Source organism: Periophthalmus magnuspinnatus, chromosome 7, assembly GCF_009829125.3.
Source record: "Periophthalmus magnuspinnatus isolate fPerMag1 chromosome 7, fPerMag1.2.pri, whole genome shotgun sequence".
In the NCBI taxonomy this organism is placed as follows: Eukaryota; Metazoa; Chordata; class Actinopteri; order Gobiiformes; family Gobiidae; genus Periophthalmus; species Periophthalmus magnuspinnatus.
The window spans coordinates 19,142,785-19,163,731 of NC_047132.1; the positions used below are offsets into that span (position 1 = coordinate 19,142,785).

Genomic DNA, 20,947 nt, shown 5'->3' on the forward strand with positions numbered 1-20,947 from the left:
TATTGATTTACTTTTTTCTTACGCCCACATGCATTTCCTTTTGTCACTTCTACATCACTGACTTGTTTAACCAGCACTTTATACCCTATGGAGAAGAGTAATACAGCAGGAAGTACCCTTGAGCAGTTTCCTGGTGCGAAAATGACCCCTGTGGACAGTACGGGCCCATCCGCGGTGAAATGCGAATTAGGAACGCCTGTCACTGCTCCCTTTTTAGAGATTTGGTGGGATTATGTTTGCATGGGTGCCCTGGCTTCAGATGAAACGCGCCTTGGTCGGAGTAGGCAGTCTTTTACATACAAGCGTTAAAATGACTAGTCACGCCATTGAGATATTCAGGCCTGGTATTGTTGAATTGTCTTCTCTGTGGTTTAACGGTGTTAGCTAGCGTCTAAAATCCAGACACAAGTGCCAGTTTAATGTCTCACCTCCATGTTGGGATGACAAAAAGATGTAATGTGTTCTATAGAAAAGGCAGTCACCTGAATTGTCCTTCTCTGTGTGCTTGCAGTGTCCTCAGGCAGAGACAGAGGGGTGAGTGGAGTGGATACAAGGATAGAAGTGCAGATCATTGTTTCCACCAACGAGAGAATACCTAGAATCTGGGTAAGAAAATTCACTTGTATATCATTTACAAATACATAAGATTAAAAAAATGTATGTTTGTATGTATAAGCTTCGATCTAAAATATACACCATCAACATTCTGTACATTTCTACATCGTTAATATGGCTTCTATGTAATTTTTCTGGTTGAGGATCCACCAGCCGCTTCTCTTGATGAAGATGTTATTGTTATGCTGCCCAAAATGTTACACAGTATGCTATTAAACATATCTTTCTTCATGGAGACAAGCCAGTGCGTCCCAGGCCAAGTTATAAGTCATATCTGTGGAGCGACAACCCCGCTCACAGAAAGAATACATATTTTTCAAGGTATTTTCTTAGCAAATAAAACTAATGTAATTGGATAAAATAGAAGCTAGAGTAGATTATTGCCATACTCTGAAACATTCCAATTCAAACAAAGCTATTACATCTTTTCTGGAAGTGCAAGATGGATCCTCCACCAGAAAAGTTACATAGCACACTTAAGATAATAACTGAGTCCCGCTATTTTTGCTTCTTTAATCATCAAGTCTATGTGTTCAGAACCCGCCAGCTTATTTTGGCAGTTTCCAAAGGGACATAACAATTCAAAACTGTCCCCTACCAGTTCAAAACATAAGTACCTTAAGCTTTACAAATGCCAATCCACCAAAATGTTAGTTGTTCAAATCCTGCAGAACCTTTAAGTGAAATGCAGAATTGGTGTGTTGGTTTTTTTGGATTATCACTTGGATGTATTCGTGCCATTGCTTGCATTCTGTATGTTGTTATTCTAATACCTGTTTGGTGACTGATTGTGTAGGCTTAATCCAGAAATGTGTTTGCGTATTCTCTTGTACTGAAATCCATATCTTTTGTTCAGATTAATTATTTTTGACAGAACGCAATCAAAACCATGACTCACCAGGCTTCATAACCTCAACTTCTAAGACATTTTGTACCTTTTCGGTTCAGAGGGGTTCTCCACATCTTCTCAACCCTTAAGCAGATGTGTCCCTGTGTGATGATGAAATGTTATAAGCCTGCAGCCTGTGCCCTCCCAACAGCCGTGCATGACAGCGGGTCTTAAGCATTGGGACCAAACATCCCGAATATGTGTGGCATCCAAAGAGGCGCCTTACATACCAGCAGCCTGGGTGAGAGCGCAGGCACTGGGAGAGGACCGTGACTGGAGGGAGGGGAGGCGGAGTCAAAGGTTTACCCAGAGGTCATGTGATTCTTTCATGAATTAAACAAATGATGCTCTTTGGTGTGTACTCCAGTCCGGTGGGATTGGACTGGGACTGTCTTTGGAATTTTTTCTTGTCTTATTAAGTTGGGGCTGAGATTTGTTCCCTTGAAACTTGAGAGTGGAATATTGGTAATAATAGATGGTTTGTAATACTGACATGTGGTTGAATGTAATATTTTTTCCTTTTATTAAACAGTATTTGTAGAAGACTGAATAAGCAGCAGGTCATAGTCATAGCAATTTTAGTCCATTCCTCCTCAGTTCCCTTTTATATGGACATCAGATCTACACCTTAAGAATTCTGCAATGAAGGAAAGGTTTCATTGTTATATTATTGCAGTAAAGTCAACCAAAATTTGTATTAGTCCTAATAATTGTATTCAGATTGTGGGAATTAAATGGGGCAACAGCAGAAAGGAGAGTTAGTGAACGAGTGAGTTAGCAGATTTTATATTTGTTTGGCCTTAATATCTAATAAGGCAGATTAAACTCATGATTCACAAGTTTATTCTGTCTTTACATGCATTATTACATGTAAATGCATTGTTTCCTATTACTTTTTTTCCTGCATGAATAGTTGTTTTTGCATGAACTCCCGTGCCGGTGCAGTCTTGTTAGTGCAGTTTGGGTCAGATACATAGAGATACACAATAGTTTTGAGACCTTTTGCCACACCCTATTTTTAGTTGGCTAATCAATCTGCATGTCCTCAGTTTACCAAGAATTAATTTAGTTGACTACAGCCCTAGAAATTGTATCACTTAAATAAGTATCATTTCTCCTACAAATTTCTCTTCTTCATTTTTTTATACAGTTGTAGAATTTACTCAGAAACAAGCACTTTGCTTGTGCACACAATTTTGTCTGCTTAAACTAGGTCATTTTTGGTTCCATCTTGGGACTAGTAATTTTATATCCCTTTGAAACATCCGGCCTGGTCGTGTTGGCAATAAACTTCATTGGTCACCATCATTGGTGCCTGGCTATGGCGCTTCCCCCTTCTCCACTGGCTCTTTTATTAAATAACACAGTGGAAAATGAATCTGGATGTTTCCCAGAGCTCTCTGAATCATACGACAACACACAATTTTTTTCAGCAAAAAAGAACTGTACGCCTCTGTCCCAACCATTACCAGTTACCCCCAGACAGCGTGACAAGCTGATTAAAATGCCCACCACCGACATGAGCGAGACCACCACTCTCCATTCAACGCACCCCCGTCGCCACGACAACCCAGCACCACAATGGCCGACCTGGGTCTATTTAGCTGCAGTGAAAGAGGGGACTTGGAGAGTTGCGGCTGTCCGGCCCGTAGGTGGTAATGTATGCAGAGTTGAGCCCACTGCTGCCTCCTTAGCATTAGCTTGAACAATGAGCATACTCACATGCGCCGATGACGCAGGCTGCATCACAGCATATGGCCGTTCTAAACCACTAATTAACCTCAGAAGAATGGTTATTTGTGAGGGCTTTGTTTTTGTAGAGCCAGCATGCTAATGATTCAGATTGGTCATCTTTTCACTCATTGTCTTTGGGCTAAAAGTGGCAGATGTAGTGCGCTGTGTTGGAGATGCAAGTCAAAGCAAAGTCTACACAGACATAGGTTTGATGGACAGAGTGTGAACTTGAGGGCAGTTAAACATTCATGAATTCATCTTGTTGTGTATTATTAGTGAATGATTACACACCCTATTTTTTTCCATTTTTAAAAGGATTGTCAAAAACATCCTGTATAGTGAGGAACCTGAATGGCAAGGTGCATTGTGTAACTTTTGTGATTTGGTTTCTGAGTTACATGTTACAGCTTTGCATTGGTTCTTTTCCAGTAAGGCATTATCTTCATTACCAATAACAGGTGTTTTTATTGTAAGAAAATAACTAAAAACGCACACATTCTTTCTTGTGAATGGGGTTTGCTCACCAAAGCTTTGGCCTGTAACCTTGTCTGGTCGGGTTACTTTCCCCCAAAGATGAGTTTAATGCCATACTGTGGAACATTCAAGGAAAAACTACAACATTTCCATGAAGACAAGCAGGTGTCAGACCCTCCACTTGAAAAGTTACATAGAGCTACTTTCTAAAGTGCAAAACCATATCGGAAATAAAAAAAAATTAAAAACAACAAGTCAATGGAACAAGAAGACAAACCAGTAATAAAGGATAAGTGACATTCCTATTCTGTCTCTAATCTAATGATGAGTCAAATAAATGAACTTTGAAATAACTTTCAAAATCACATCTAAAACTGTCTTAAGCTTGCTTGTTCAGTTGAGTGGTAAGACACTGAAAGCAGAGTCTTGATCTCTACTAGTCACAGTGGGAATATCCAATCAAGGTTATGTTACTGAGCCCATGGGAGTCTTGAAATGTGCCCTGGCGTTTTATAGGGCAATATGGTAAATGGGAATTGACCTGTTCCATAATTAATACAAGCAAATGCGTCTTTATAGTGCCACTGTTAATCCATATAATATTACTGAATGTGAAGAGGCTGGTGACTTATGCTTGCTGCTTTTATAGAGTAGTGATATTGATTGTGCCAGATTGAATGGACCTGAAAGTCATTTATACCTGCCTGGCAATAAAAGTGGGTATGGCTAGACTGAATCATTTTCTGTTGTTTAGCTTTGATGGACTTTGGACCAGGATGTTGATGATAGATGTTAATGTTACATAAATTTCAACATAAAGTTCTGCCATATTAAAAAAAATATACAGGTGATTCACTCTTGACTCCACAGACTCTATAAAGAAATTAACTAAGGGAGTGTGCGTTCAGCTCAAATCAAATAAAGCTCATCATGGCTAGCAGTTATAGGGTCAAATTTGGAGCCGAGTTCTATACTTGGATCCTGATCGCGAGTATCATAGCAGGCAAAGAGCCAATCTGGAGTGAGGCTGTTGAAGGTAACACTCCTTCCCACCCTCACTGCTGGTTTAACATGAAATGGACGCTTAGCAATGCTATAGATCAAACCTGTTGCTAACACTATCGGGAGAGACCTCAAGGAAAAAAGGCGCCTGATTTGTCTGTTATTAATGTTCATATCTTAATTTATGGACACAGTAGTGAAATAAAAATACCAGAATCATGTAGAGTGGGTTAATACGAACATTTTAACACCAAAACGATGAGCACAAGAGTAGCAGTTATGGAGAGAGGAGCGACAGTTTTTCAGTACAAATTGAATTGGTGCTAGAGTTCATGGAGCCAGAAGCGCACCCATGCTCACTTCCTACTTGGAATGCGGCGGCTAGCAAGTTAGCTACGTCCATTTATATATACAGTCAATGCTTGACTCAGTCCAATCTCTCTCTGTGGTTTAAGGTTTTCAGCATTGGCAGAAATGGGCAAAGCAGTACATCTACATTTCTCAAAATCCATGTATATTGAACCTTATAGATGTCCAAAACCTTTATCAAAGATTTGCATCAATTGCGTCGAGTTAAACGTTTAGTTAAACTGCAACATAAACAAAAAAGGGAAACACACTTCGATTCACACACAGAGACCAGCCACACCCACCCAGTTACATTGGTATTATTCTACAATTGTAAAACAACCCGAGTTACCATGGTTCAAGTACTTTGCTTTTATGGTTGCAGATCAAGATAACATTTATCCACTGCCTTATTCCTAATGCACAGTTTTTATGGCAAAAATCGGTCCACTGTAACCTACTAAAACACTTCTGATAAACTTGCTAATTGGATTTTATTTTCCCGTCCATTGCAATTAGATTTGTCATTTATTTTTCGAAATCAGGATTCATTTCAAAGTGCAAATTTTTATCTCATGTCTAGCCGCATTAACATTTGAGATAAGACCGTATTATAAAGTATGAAACTATCCTAAGAATCCCGCATTTCAGAACATGTTTGCATTGGTAAAAATTACAAGCCTAGCAGACCACATATGATTTCAAAATTTCTGAAAATAATACTTTTCTTACATTTATCGTACACACACCACCATCTTTCCCACTTTCTTGTGTGTCATTATGTTCCACGTGTCTCTCCAGGCTGAGTGCTGTCCCTTTCAGAGCTGTAATTGTGGGGGATTTGTCAGTGAGTGTGGAGCTGCTGCGGTGGAACTGTGTCAGCACAACCTAATGTAAATAAGTAACTGACACTCTCACCCATGCACTTTCTGACTATGATCATTATTATTATCCCGTGTTCTAATGTGGCACTATTTTGGTTTGGCTTGTTGTATTCATGTTCTATTTAAACGGCATATGACATATTTCCAGTCATTTAAGCAATCGTACTGTCATTTATCTTAATGTTCTATGTTTTGTCAGCATTTTATGTGTTGTTTTGTGAAAGATTCTGTTCCAGTAGCTTTGAGTATTGGTAAGGGACGGACAACAGATGGTGCTAATATTGGTGATATCATTCGGTGTTTTGTTTTGTCATTATGTTTTATGTTGTTATGTTGTTGTATGCTGATCAATCTTTATTTTCACCCACTGCTCTGTACTTACTGTGTTCAACAATTTTATTTTCTTAATCGATGACATGCGCAGGATGCAGCAGAGTTGAGTAGCCATTTTGGTAACTTGTGTGATCTGTATCTATCCATCAGAGGTGGCGACTCATTGTTGTGATGTGTGATGGTGTTTACAGCGATGTCTGATCCCATTGGGCACCACAGTTTTCTAACACAGACTTTATGGAGACGTTTTAGATGAGTACTGCGCTTTAAAATGTGCAAATTGCAAAATAATGTTCATAGATTATAACTATATAGCAGACACAAGCACAATAGGTCTTCTTTAAAGGATTTTTTTTTTCTTTAACTTTACTACAACTTAACCCTAATCTGTATGCCCCGGTAAAGATTTTAAATTTCACCAACAAATTTTTCTGCCTCAGCTGCTATTGAATCGGACATTTGGTAAATTTGGTACTGACTGAAATGTTGCGTTACAGGGCTGACACATTGACATCGATAGACAACCACGTATCATTCATTCACTATTCACTCATCAGTTCAACTTATGCATTCCTTGAAGCTAACATGCACTCCTCTGGTGACCTCTTGGCCTACGCAACGTCTTAAACAGGATCTTATGAGCTCCATTAAACTAACTATACTATTAACTATCTCGCTTCTAAACTTGATAATTAAGTGCCTATATCTCTGTAACTTGCTGAGCGGTGTTAGTTTTGTGTGAGTAAAAGGTAAAGTGGGCCACCCTCAGCTGTTGTTGTCAGTCATTGTCCCTTTGATCTTTGTGTTGTGATGAGGAGTTATAGCCCGTCATAAGTGCACCCAAGCCCCTCTCCTCTTTCCCTCACCTAGTCAGGGTCAGAGGTCAAAGACACGCTGTCATCAGGGCGTGTCGTCATACTGTCTGCTCCCACACCAGTGGCGGTGAAGTTATATGTAGGGGATTACGTGTTTGTTGCAGTATTTTTTCTACAAGTATATATGGCGTGAATTGATCAGTTTCTCTGATGTTGATGTGGAAGACCATGAGTACAGTTCATTCATTCATTCAAATTAATGATGTTTTTGAGGAGATGGGCAAGTGGTTCATACAAAAAGCAAGTTTAGAGCGAGGTTCTGGGTCAGACTGGGCTCAGCTGGCTCTGATTCATCATTCTGTGTGTGTGGGCTTACAATGTCATATCTCGATGTTAAAATCCCAGAGCACATTTGCACAATAAAAGTCTCCGGCTTCAGAAAGAGTCTTATTGTGAAAGAGTCAAACAGCGACAGAGCAGATTACTGTGGACCGTAGAGCAACAGCAGTGTTTAAATGAGTGAATGTTTCTGATGATAATGAATAAGTCATATCACTTCATAATGTGACTGCTTAACTTTATACTTAGGCCTGTGTGAGATATAAGATACAATTTTCGAAAAAACATTTCTAGATAGTATTTATGCTTACAAATAAAGTCATTAGTAAAGTAAGTACCGTATTTTCCAGACTATAAGTTGCACTTTTTTCATAGTTTGGCATGGTATAGTTACTGTGTACTGTGTACTGCTATTCAGCCTGTTGGTCTCTATTTTATTGTTCTTATTATAACTTGCCTTTAAAGAAAAAAAATGCCTTTTCTTGGTCTCAGATTTTGTAAAATAAATTTCCCCAAAAAATGCGACTTATAGTCCAGCACAGTTATGTTTTTTTTCTTCATTATTGAATTTTGTTTTTGGTACTCCGGAAGTCCTGAAAATATGGTAATAAGCAATAAATAAAAAATGTATTTGCAATTAAAAAGCTAAATGTGTTGTTGAAATATACAAAAAAAAAAAAAAGTCAATTAAGCGTGATTAAAAAATGTAATCGATTGTCAGCCCTAATTTTAGTGTTTGATAATGATTTTTTTAATTGCTCCGGAAATGGTGTTAGATTTACATGACTCTGAAACCTATGTAACTACCAAGCTCGGTTGTAGTAGACCCAATGAGTGCATATTGTGTTTTTATTCTAATTTATGGGATAGATATTATTGTTTATACTCTCTCATCAGATGAATGTCCACCGCTAATGACTCTAATGACTGTGCTCAGGCAGTCCGTTAGAGGCAGCACCTGCCTCTGCAGCCTCCCTCAGTGAAAGGCTCTGTTATAGGGGAGCGTGCCCTGGGCGGTGGGCACTGCTACAGCCAGGGGAAGTGTCTTTTATGGTGGATCCGCTCTGAGCAGCCCCAGATCTGTGAGCCCAGTGAAAGAGAGTCTATTTGGGCCAGTACAGAGAGGCCGTTCACCACCGGTGTCTGGACAAACAGACCTCTGTGTCGAGGGCTGAGACCACTGCTCTTAGAGGCGCCTATTGAAGTGAAGAAGGCAACGGAAGTGGAGCCGTGCCCAGCATGTGTACGTCTGCCTCTCATAATATTAGCTTGCACTCTTCACTGACCTGCATGGATACTTTGGGACGTACTGCAGACGACAGAGTGTATTGTAGAAAGTAGAGTTTGAAGAAGTTTATTAGTAGTCTGTCTGCTGGCTGGTTTTGACTGAGTGAAGGGGGAGCAGACAGGTCAGACTGCGGATGGATGGCTCTGTCTCTGAGCAGTCAGGCAGAAGCTACAGTAACTGCATTTTAGATTGTGTGTTGATACAGTGTCACAATCCATCAGACAGGTGTCTCCAGGCAGAACAACATTAAGTACTCTGGTTTCCACGATTAATCAAAAAACATGCATGTAGGCTAATCCTTCAGTTAGGTACTCCTTATCCTGGCTTAGAGAGTCTGTTTTTTCCACGATTTTTGATGTTGAGCAAAAGTTGATTTGCCCTAGTACAGATATATAGCAAAAGCTTTCTCTTTGGCTCAAAATAAAACTTCTGTACCGTTGGCATGTTACTATAACTTGGGACGGAGCAGGAAGGGTGCTATAAGTTGTTGTTAGCTTCACAGGAAAAACTCTACTCTGGCTACTACTAACGGTTGTAAAAAGGGCTTATAAACTCATCTTTACTTCTTCATTTTGGCCCAAGTTTCCCACTTTAGTTTTTCACACAGGGCTGTATAGAGCATCAAGGGGCTCAAACTCTAGAAAAGGACATGCGTAGAAAACCAGTGTTATTTTATCAAATGTTATCAAGGAGGAAAAAATATTAATACTACAGACAAAGAGACACTGTTGGTCTGTTAGTTTACAGTTGATATTCACCACATCCGTAAAATAAATAAATACATAACTGCCCTCACTCTTCTCTAACAGAAAGAAAATGTCATAGTGAATCTATCCAGGGCCTGCCTCCAGAATACCCCTGCGCTCCACAATGTGCTACTCCTGGCTCCAGTCCTAGGACCCCCCACTGGACCCCCACCACTGTCCCCCGCCACTGCTGCGACTGACCACATATTTTATCAGACATTCAGTGGCAGTCACGGCTCATTAGCGCCTTTAGAAAGCAGCGTCCACAGCAGACAGCTCTAAAAAGACAGAGAAGACAGAAGAGCACTCACACGATCACAGTGTGGGACGTTTAAAGCGCTGTAAATCCACTATATACAGTGAAGAGGATACATTTGTCTGTGCTATTGTCACACAGCATGGAGAGAGTGAGGAAGTTGTGCACAGAGACTATAGCCTGTAAAAGGGAAGTTTATATTGTATGTGTATATTTGTATTTATTTTGGTTATTATAATAGTTAAAAAGTTTAATCTTAGGGCAGCAGACTTTCTTCACTGCAGGACACAATGCAACTTGTGTCTTTTAGGACCCATAGCACCCAGTACTTTTTACACCCCTCATCACAGCCTCTTGTAAAGTGTATGGGAATATGTTTTAAAATAGTACTTAAAAATAAAATCTGTTGCTTAAAATATTTAGCCTTTTCCTTTCTGTATGGAATTTGGAGGCTTCGGATTGATTGGTGCAGTTGTGATCATGATTAATTGCACAGCCCTACTGATTAATCTTTGTATGTACAAGCTTTTTAAACTACCCCTCTCAGTCTGCCTGCCTCTCTGCTTTGGCGTCCTCACCTGATCTTTGACCTAACGTCTCTTCTCTTATTTATAGTTTTACTGCGACCCTATTTCCATGGGAACTTCCTCTAACCCAACGGCTATGAGCTTCATGAGCTCGAGCAAAGCAGAATCAGCCAGCTCTTGTTTAGCACAAGAGAAAGTCTTTAGGGACTTAACTTTGTCAAACTTAAATACCAATTTTGACCACACTTCCTATAATCATTTATCTGATTTATGTATCTCCCTATAATCATTTGTCTAAATGAAAATGATTCCTTATAATGAGGTTTGAGAACTTTTGAACATACTTACCACTCTGTATTCATTATATCTGATATTTGTCATGCTGTGGCCGATAACGATATTTGCTGATCTCGATATCAATAGTTTAAAATTAATTGTAACCCCACGAATTGAAGTTGTGGTTAAGTTAATAAACAAATATATATATAATTTGTTAAAAAACAAAAAATGTAACAACATGTATTTGTGTGTAGCTTTTATGATAATTGTGTTAACATACAGACCCTTCTTCATCTTCACTGGTCTTCTATTTCCATTTGAAATAAAACCTACATTTTAGGAAAAATATGAATCCAATACCATTAGTGCAATACCATTAGTGCAATACCAATATATGAAATCATCCCCTGATATTACTGATACGTAGGCCTGTCTCGATAATTACTATTGACTTATCGGTCGATATGGGCGATCGGTGTTTATATAGTGTTTATATTATTACTTTTTCTTTGCCCAAATTTGTTGAAATTGTTGTTTATTTTGTAGCTTTGTGATAATAATTGACCTGTAGAAGTTTTAATTAATAACTTCCATGACCCATTACAGATGCAAAATAAGCAGCTCATTGTTTTTTAACCATATTGTTCATTTAGAACGGCCTTGGTGGTATAAATCTCTCTTAGGTTATTGTGTCAGTGGTATGAATTAGTTTCAATATTATCGTTTGTCATCTATATTTACTTCAGCAATATATCGAGCTTCAAAATTTGTTATTGTTACAGGCCTGATACGATATAGCACCTATCCCTTTTATACAAACTCCTCCATCTTCTCTGATGGGACAAAGTCTAGTGAATAGCCCCATAGAAGAATGAGAAGTATTATCCCATAATTTGGCACTGGGATGTGTTTTCATTTATGGGGTGATGTCAAAACAGTTATAAATAAACTCTTACAGTTAGTCAGCCATATTTGGAAAAAGAGAAGTCACTGAACTGTAGAAATGGAAAGTACAGTATATATGTTCACTTGGAAAACATTTAATGTTTTGGTCGTGGGAGTAATTTGACATTTAGCTGTGTATTTTGTTGCTAATCAAATCATGGCAGCTTGAGTGGTAGCTTGGACGCTTTCAAGAGATTCCATTCCCGCAGTAATGACACTAAATGGACTTCAAATGGGGTACACCTTTGACTGTAGGGCCAGGATTGACAGGCCAATATTCACTCATCCGTAGCGTAGATGTTGAGTACAAGGCAATGAAGCGGTTTTAAACACGAGGGCTGTCATTTATGTTGTAGTCAATTTTCTCTCCTGACATCTGACCCTGGTAAACACTAACAGCTTTCATCGTATCCACATGCTTTTATAATGCATTTCCTTTCTTAATCCTCTCCTACTTTCTTCCCACTTTTTTCTTTTTCTCTTCTCTCTCATCCTCTCCTCCCAATTTCACTCATTTGTCTCATTTCTTTCTCTGGTCCTCTGCTCCCTCCACTCCTCATCTCTCTGTCTTTCTCTCCTACTTTTCTCCTTCTCTGGCCCTCTTCTCCCTCTTTCTCCTTTCTCTTGTTCTCTTTCTTTCTGTCCTCCCTCATCTTTCCCTCCTTCTTCCTCTCATTCCCTCCTCTCTCCCTGCTCCTCTTCTCTCCTTCTCTGCCCCCCTCCCTCCTCTCCTCATCTCTCCCACTCCACCTTCTTGTCTTCTCCCCTTCTTTGGCCCTCTCCTCTTTATTTCTCCTCACTCTCTTTGGTCTTCCACCTCTTCTCTCTCACTTCTCCTCTTCTACCTTTCTCATTTCTCTCTCTTCTTCTCCTACTGTGGCTCTCTCCTCCTCCATCTTCTTTACCTCCTTCCTCCTCTCTGTCTCCCTCCACCTCTTCTCTCCTTCTCTGGCCCTCTCCTCCCTCTTCTCCCAAACTCTCTCTCTCTTCCTTTCCTCACCTTATCTGGCCCTCTCCTCCATCTTTCTCCTCCCTCTCTCTGTTCTTCCACCTCTCATCTCCTCACTACCACCCGCTATTCTCTCCTTCTCTGGCCCTTTCCTCCCTCGTTCTCCTCTCTCTTGTTCTTTTTCTTTCTTTCTCATCTTCCCTCATCTTTCCCTCCTTCCTCTCCTTCTCTCCTCTCTCCCTCCTTATCTTCTCTCCTTCCCAGGCCCTCTGCTCCCTCCCGCTCCCCCTCCTCCTCTTCTCTCCTTCTTTGGCCCTCTCCTCTTTCTTTCTCCTCACTCTTTGTTCTTCCTCCTCTCATCCCCTCACTTCCTCTTCCTTTTCTTCCCTTCTCAGGCCCTCTCCACCCTCTTCCTCCTCTCACCTCCTTACTCCCTCCCCCTCTTCTCTCCTTCTCTGACCCTTTCCTCCCTCTTTCTCCTCTCTGTCTTTGTTCTTCCTCCTCTCATCTCCTCACTCCTTCCCCCTCTTCTCTCCTTCTCTGACCCTTTCCTCCCTCTTTCTCCTCTCTGTCTTTGTTCTTCCTCCTCTCATCTCCTCACTCCTTCCCCCTCTTCTCTCCTTCTCTGACCCTTTCCTCCCTCTTTCTCCTCTCTGTCTTTGTTCTTCCTCCTCTCATCTCCTCACTCCTTCCCCCTCTTCTCTCCTTTTCTGACCCTTTCCTCCCTCTTTCTTCTCTCTGTCTTTGTTCTTCCTCCTCTCACCTCCTCAAATCCTCTTCCTCTTCTCTCCTTCTCTGGCCCTCTCCACCCTCTTTCTCCTCTCTCTCTGTTTGTCCTCCTCTCATCTCCTCACTCCCTCCTGCTATTCTCTCCTTCTCTGGCCCTTTCCTCCCTCATTCTCCTCTCTCTTGTTCTTCTTTCTTTCTCGTCTTCCCTCATCTTTCCCTCCTTCCTCTCCTTCTCTCCTCTCTCCCTCCTCCTCTTCTCTCCTTCTTTGGCCCTCTCCTCTTTCTTTCTCCTCACTCTCTTTGTTCTTCCTCCTCTCATCCTCTCATCCCCTCACTTCCTCTTCCTTTTCTCGCCTTCTCAGGCCCTCTCCACCCTCTTCCTCCTCTCATCTCCTCACTCCTTCCCCCTCTTCTCTCCTTCTCTGACCCTTTCCTCCCTCTTTCTCCTCTCTGTCTTTGTTCTTCCTCCTCTCATCTCCTCACTCCTTCCCCCTCTTCTCTCCTTCTCTGACCCTTTCCTCCCTCTTTCTTCTCTCTGTCTTTGTTCTTCCTACTCTCACCTCCTCAAATCCTCTTCCTCTTCTCCTTCTCTGGCCCTCTCCACCCTCTTTCTCCTCTCTCTCTGTTTGTCCTCCTCTCATCTCCTCACTCCCTCCCCCTCTTCTCTCCTTCTCTGACGCTTTCCTCCCTCTTTCTCCTCTCTGTCTTTGTTCTTCCTCCTCTCATCTCTCCCTCTTCCTCTCATCTCTTCTCCCTCTGTCTCTTGTCTCTCCCTTTACTCCTCCTCTGTCCTCTGCCCGTCTCTGTCCTGACCCTGGGCGTGGAGGGTGTTAGTTATTATACCTCTCGTCCTGCTCATGAATAAGTAAGCGGGGCGAGGCTGAGACACATTTTCCAGACACACCCGAACACACCGCTGCAGCCTCAGAATGCCCCTGGCTACACTCACTGGGTGCTCCCACTTTTTCTTTGTTGTTGAACGCGCCCCTAGAGTGTGGACGCTTGGGTGAGGCGGCGGCATGTGTAAGGTCGAAATATCAACTGTAAAGTGCAATTTTACAGTGCTTAGTTTAATTGGAAAAGTGTTGTTTTTTTTCCAGGCTGGTAATTTGTCGGAGGATTAGCTTTTTTATTGCACAAAGTAATGTAATGCTATTGTCTGAGAAAAGTGTATGTAGAAAATTAAGCAAAGTAAAAAAAAAATAATAATAATCATGAATACATTACATTTGTCAATAGCAGTAAAGTAAATCATTAAATTGAAATAGTTTTTATGCATGGTTCAGATGTGCTTTATCTAACAAAACTATATCTTGGCTTAAAGGGTGAACAGCAGAAGCATCAGCTCATTTATATGGAAAATACTTCGATGACATCTTTGAATAAAACTCAAATTGCTCCTACAACTACAAATTGATAAATCACAGAACGTCTTGTTTTTGTTTCTGAGTAGAGTTTGTTGTGTCCACATACTCAAATACTAATACCACTATATACTCATTTAACAAAGATAATACATAGCACTTGTATAGCACTTTACAAGATGCCGAAAAAGACCCTTTACACAACGAATCAAACTGATGTGGAAAAAAATAAAACACAGACAAAATTGAGCTTTTTCTGAATACTTTTAGAATGGTTTTGACCTTAATCAAATTATGAGACCCACAAATGAATATTAAAGACATTTGTATTATTTTATGTTGTAAATTACATTGTGTTATCTAAAATAAGAGTGTTTTGATTATTATTGCGGCATCAAAACCAGTTGAGCCCTTTTCTCCGTGCCAAAATCTCCTTTGTAATTTTAGTATCATGACATCATTGATACATGAGGCTTGGATCTACTTTATGCTCTAAATTCAACACTTGTTTTTTTTTTTTTTTTTTTGAGGGACAATTACCAACACTTGCCTTTTTTTACCATATGTTTTTGAGTAATTTTGCTCAATCCACAAACACGATGTCTGAGCTGTGCTATTTGCATGGAACATGATGCTAGCTTTGTGATTTTGTGTCATTTGAGCACCTTAGCCCTGCCATTATGCAGATCCTTAATGCATGTATAATTTGTCTAATCCATGTCTGGCTACATGAAGCACAACATGTATTCTGGTGTTACCCTCCACTGTAAGGTCACAGAGAGGTCCCGAGCAGCTCGTGAATATTTAAACTGGTTTTTCTGTCTAATGGCGGGGCTGTCAGGGTGCACTCTACTGTGAGGCGTTGACTGATGGACCAGCGAGTAGGAAATGGGAGTTGTTTTTGTTGTGAATGCTTCAGTGGTAATAGATACAGTGGAGGCTGGTGGCCGGTTTGAATGTAGCAGATTGATGTATTACAAGACTGAACATGAGAAAATTACTCATAATAAAATATAATAATGTAACTATAGTTTATAATAAATGTGTGCATTTGGTGTATTTATGGTCCTTTTTTATGTTTTGCAGAAAATATGGGAACTGAGTCAAGGTGATAAGAAGGAGGACATCTTCAAATGAACCAGGAAAATAGATGGTGAGAATTTACTTTTAAATGTTCCTCCTTATTTTCAGGAATTAATCAAATTTTATTCGAGATTAAGATAGAGTCATATCTGATCACCAATGATCAGCCAATCTTCTGTCCGTAAAAACATTTGGTCTGGAGAAGAGTTCAGACATGGTGGGAAGAAATGTGACTATTTTATGTGTTAAAGGTCTTTAAAATGTGAAAAACTGAACCAGTTTAAAGCGTCTGCAGTGGTCCATAGTTAATCTTCACTTACCTTATGCATTCCGAGCATCCTAATTATTCACTGAAATTAAATGCAGATGGTATGCAGCGACATAGTTTGACCTCAATAGCTACAATATATATGTACTGGGGCAAGATGGTTTTTGCTCAAATACATGGGGGAAAAAAAATCAGGTACAAGTCCTTGAAATAGCCACTTTAATGTTGTTTGTGAAACTGAAAATTGACATTTGTCAATGAGAAAAAAAGTTTTAGTTTTTTCAGTTATAAATACATTTCTTATCCCCTTTCAGAATATCTGCAATGCCACATGGAAAGGCTGCGAGCTGCACCCTGCTCCTGTTCCTCTCCACCCTCCTTTCCACTCTCCTTTCCCCCTCTGCTCTGGCTCGCACTTACCCCCGATTCTCCCGTAATGACACAGTTTTCCAGCACCTGGCCCTCCACCCGGACCCTTCTGTGGGCACCGTGTACGTGGGGGCCCGGAACCACCTCTTCCAGCTGGACGGGTTAAGAGGACTACGATTGGAGCAGGAGGAGATTACAGGCCCTGTTAGTGATGGTAAAGACTGCTTCCCGCCTATCACCGAGACTAGCTGCTCTCACGCCGGGATAACCAGCAATTACAATAAACTACTTCTGCTAGACCCGTATGCGCAAGAACTTATCACCTGTGGAAGTGTTCACCAGGGGACATGCCAAAAGAGAAGCCTTGCCTCCATCAAGAAAGTTATATTCTCCACCGAGCGACCAGTAGACACCCAACATGTAGCCGCCAATGACGAGCATGTGTCCACAGTGGGGTTGGTTGTTCGACCTCATGCAGGGGGCAGAACTGTGATGTACGTGGGAAGGGGCTACACGGCCAACCACCCCCCCATATCCACACGTCACCTGTCCTCTGAGCCAGTGTTCTCTTACGAAGAGACAGCAAAGTTAGCGGTAGCTGGGCGGCTAGCAGAGTACGACCACCATTTTGTGTCTGTGTTTACGCGACACAGCTACGTGTACTTTCTGTTTTATCGGCGGGATATACAGGCGGGGTCAAGGGAGTACCGGACCTACGCTGCCAGAGTTTGTCTAGACGATACTTCCTACTACTCCTATGTTGAAGTGCCTCTGGTTTGTAAGTCGTCATCATCTGCCTCTAGTAGGAATTTCAACCTCCTCCAAGCTGCTCAGGTAAGAGCACAGGTTAAATGGATCAATAAAAAGGAAACTTAAAAGATGTACTGTATAACTTTTCTGGTTTAGTGAATGCCACATGATTGTCTTCACGCAGATGTTATTCCTTTGCCCACAATGTTCCACAAAAATTGCCATTAACCTCATCTATCTCTATGGAGACAAAAAGGTGGACGCACTATGTAAAGCTACAGGTCAGATCTATTGCGAGCCTGTTCCTCTCACAGGAAGAATGATATGCTGTATTTTTATGAAAAATAAAAGCGGCCTGGAAAAAATGTTATACAGAATGCCATACTGTGGAACATTCTAAGCAAAGTAATATTTTATTTCCAGATAAGCAGGTGGTTGTTCCTCCACTAGAAAAGTTACTTTGTGCACCTTTGAACACTGAAATCTGTGTTTCTCAAAATGTTGTACATGGCCTTCTCCTGGTAGATAAGTTTATTTTGCAAGTCTATATATATATATAATATATATATATTCCTGTGCACTTTCCCAGGTGGGTCGTGGGACGGGCAGGCAGGGTGACCACTTGTTGGGGGTGTTCTCCTCTCGTCTGAGCTCCTCACACTCCAGCCCCTCGGACCCCTCTGCTCTGTGTGTGTACCCTCTGGAGGAGCTCGACCTGCACATCAACTCCACCCGTAACCTGTGCTACACACAGGACGGGCGCACGGACCGGGGACAGGAGGTGGCCTACATCGAGTATGAGGTCAAGTCCAGTTGTGCCAACCTGCCTCCGGTGAGATAATACTGCATACAATATGTGTTCGACATAATTTGACTCTAATATGTGTCAAATGACTATGCTAACAAGGAAGAGCAGCTTATTATTATTATTATTGCAAACAGTTCTGTTTTTGACATTTTTTAAGACTGTAAAAAACAGGTATAGCAAATTTAAGAATCTATGTATAGCAGTAGTAGAAGTGAACATAAGAAGATGAACTATTTCTCTGTAAATAGACCACACAAATGCCTTTTGAGTAAAGTTTGCGATTAACACGATTAGGCTGGCATGTATTGGGCTAGTCTCTCCTTCCTTTTTGTGATTGCCCCAAAGCTTGGGAATCCTCTTATGATTCACCATAAGAGGATTGGGCTATAGATTAAAGCGGGCCCAAACGGAGGCAGCCAACTCCCTTCTTTTGGTTTTTGCACAACAACCACTCCAAATCCTGCTTTTCCAGTAAGTCCCAAGTTTTAAGATAATTGGCCCTGAAGGACGAAGCAGAACCCAAATTGTGGATATCTCTGCCATTGTAAATGTCCTTTTTTATTTTCCAAATTCTTGATTGTGAATGTTGTTTGTCTCAAGATTTTTACTGCTCTGCTTTTTACCTCAGTCCCAGGTGTCCTCATTTGGCTGTGAAATTCAAAAGAACTGCATGTCTTTCTTGTCAGCTCTCATTATAAAACTACGCAGCTGATTTGGGGTTAGTTCATATTGATCCATAATGATCCCATTAGACTTCTAAGGCTGGGCATGGTGCAGAGGTAGGGGAGAGTCCCACTGGAAAACTGCAGGTGGGGGCTTAGGTCTTTTAAACAAGCCCCTTATTACTCAACTCAGTGACCCAGAGATCACGCACTATTTATTCTATGGAAAGTTGCAGATGAAAAGCCTTGTTAGGAGCTTGTAGATCCTGAACTGTGATGCATTCCTGACCACTAAATTTCCTATGGCAACGTATTTAAAAATGCATTAGGCTCACTATCGTATACATCCAAGTGGTTTACTGTGCAGGGCTAATGCATAGGGCAGTATCTATAAAGCAGCAGTTTATGAGAGTAATATTGCACTGTTATCAAGTACTTGGTGAGACATTTTGTGTGTAGAGCAAACTTTTACATCTTTGGAGTACATAGGAAAGTTTTCTCTTGCTTAATCTTTGAACATCACTCTTATAATATACAGTAATTACAATGGCTTTCAATCTGGACCTGTGTTTTTAGTTCCACCAATATATGAGTTTGTAAAAATGTATATGCAGTATAATCTTTAGAATCTTTGGTAACCCAAGTGCTTTAAGTTACTTTTATAATCCATGATGAGTTTAGCTGGATATAACATTCAATATACACTCTTGCCAAAACTAAATCTGCTTAATACTCATCACTAATCTAATCACATTTTACCAGTTGAATTGTTACAATGAAATTTGAAATGCAAATCTCACATATCCTACCTTATTTGTAACTGTAATTTTAAAGGAATGTTATTTTGGAAAGAACTGAAAGATAAAATGCTTCAGGGATGTTTATATTTTCATCATAGTCGCTTTCGGTATGATGCAATGGACCACAGATAATGGTTATTACAGTGAATCATTGAAACTGGTGAATAGTAAAGGTTTGACTGTGCCCCCATGCCTTTAGTCATATAGGCTTGGAACCTTATTGAGTTTGTAAATGATATGATGGTAGAACACCATTAACCGGTTTTAAACTGTACTACATAAGGTTACTTGTCACATGCAATATATTTACTCATACATTGAAGTGATAAAAATAAAGAAACCCTGTTAAAGTGGGGGTATTTTACTTCTATGATGTATTAACTACTAATACATCACATATTTAGATCATCATGTTACCTTTTATTGTTTTGAAAATGCAAAATTAGCCAAAAACAACATATTAACATGTTTCACAAGTTTCACTTTTGTTTCACTAAGTCACTCCAATAAAACTACTGCACATGGCATCAGGTTTGTGAACTTAGTGTATTGTTTTGTATCAGGCTTTTGTAGATTTATGGGGAATTGCAGTGCAGGAGCAATTTTACAGCTTACCCTAAGGAGGGTTCGAATAAATCCCTGAAGAGATTGCTAAGTTACATAAACTACATGGATAGGAACTAAAACCTCTTCAGGTATGTTTCTGGTGAGGGAACAACCTTATAACATGGTTGAAATCGCCCAAAAGTCAATTTTGCGTAATACCTCTTTAACATATGTCGGAGAATGTCACATCATAAACCATTCTTTGTAATTTTGTCTTTTGAGATATATCCAACTGCTCTTCTCTCTGATACTGTGTCCCAGAACACCCTGAATGCGTACCCATGTGGCTCAGACCACACCCCCAGCCCCATGGCCAGCCGCTCCCCCGTGGAGGTCCGGCCCGCATGGAGCACCTCCGCCTCACGTCTCACTGCGGTGGCCGTCAGTGTCAGGGAAGGACACAGCATCGCCTTTCTGGGAGACGCCCGAGGAGCGCTGCACAAGGTGACCAATATCCTAATGTGTTTCTATCAGAGTGCTGCGTGCACCGACAGAAGGGATGTAATCAGTTTACCCTTCGTCTCAAAACAAGAATGACCAGAGTATGTTGCATCTACATGCTGTGACAATGAATCAATATATCACCACTTTTAAACAAACTGATTTTGGTAAAACTTTATAATAAGTACATTTTAATTAGTATTAATAAATCATGAACAGCAAGACTCAATCAATTTCAAAATCAGTTTCAAATGATTCAGACTTAGTCATTACTTAATACCCAAACCCCTTAATTAAGTTGTGACTAAACCTGTTATTCTATTACCAATAATTTGTTCATTATGAATGAATTTTTGCTGATTATTTATAGAGGCTATTTAAGATGTAGATATTATAAAGATTTTTATTACTATTACTTGTATTTCTATCAAGGTTTCTTTCCCAAGATAATATACCCACACACCATAAAAGGTGTCTTGGTATATTTCTGTTGTGGTCAGATTGCTGAAGGACACTGCCTTATATTTATCTGAAGGCAGGAGCTAACTTTTAGTTACTATTTGTTGGCTAGGTCTATTGCATTACACTACACTGCACTACAAAATCAAGTATGAACACTGCCTGAGTTATATTTTGCATCATTC

The 20,947-nt window shown here is 40.4% G+C and overlaps 1 protein-coding gene across 1 annotated transcript in view; it reads left to right on the forward strand.

Moving 5' to 3' along the window:
* Positions 1-20,947, forward strand: part of LOC117373236 (plexin-B1-like) — a 68,434-nt gene that overhangs the window by 21,838 nt on the left and 25,649 nt on the right. The window contains exons 2-6 of the mRNA XM_033969164.2: positions 512-606; positions 15,603-15,669; positions 16,182-17,070; positions 17,576-17,818; positions 20,124-20,306. Coding sequence (XP_033825055.1) covers positions 16,192-17,070; positions 17,576-17,818; positions 20,124-20,306 — 1,305 coding nt within the window. The 5' untranslated portion in view covers positions 512-606; positions 15,603-15,669; positions 16,182-16,191. The remainder of the gene's footprint in view (positions 1-511; positions 607-15,602; positions 15,670-16,181; positions 17,071-17,575; positions 17,819-20,123; positions 20,307-20,947) is intronic.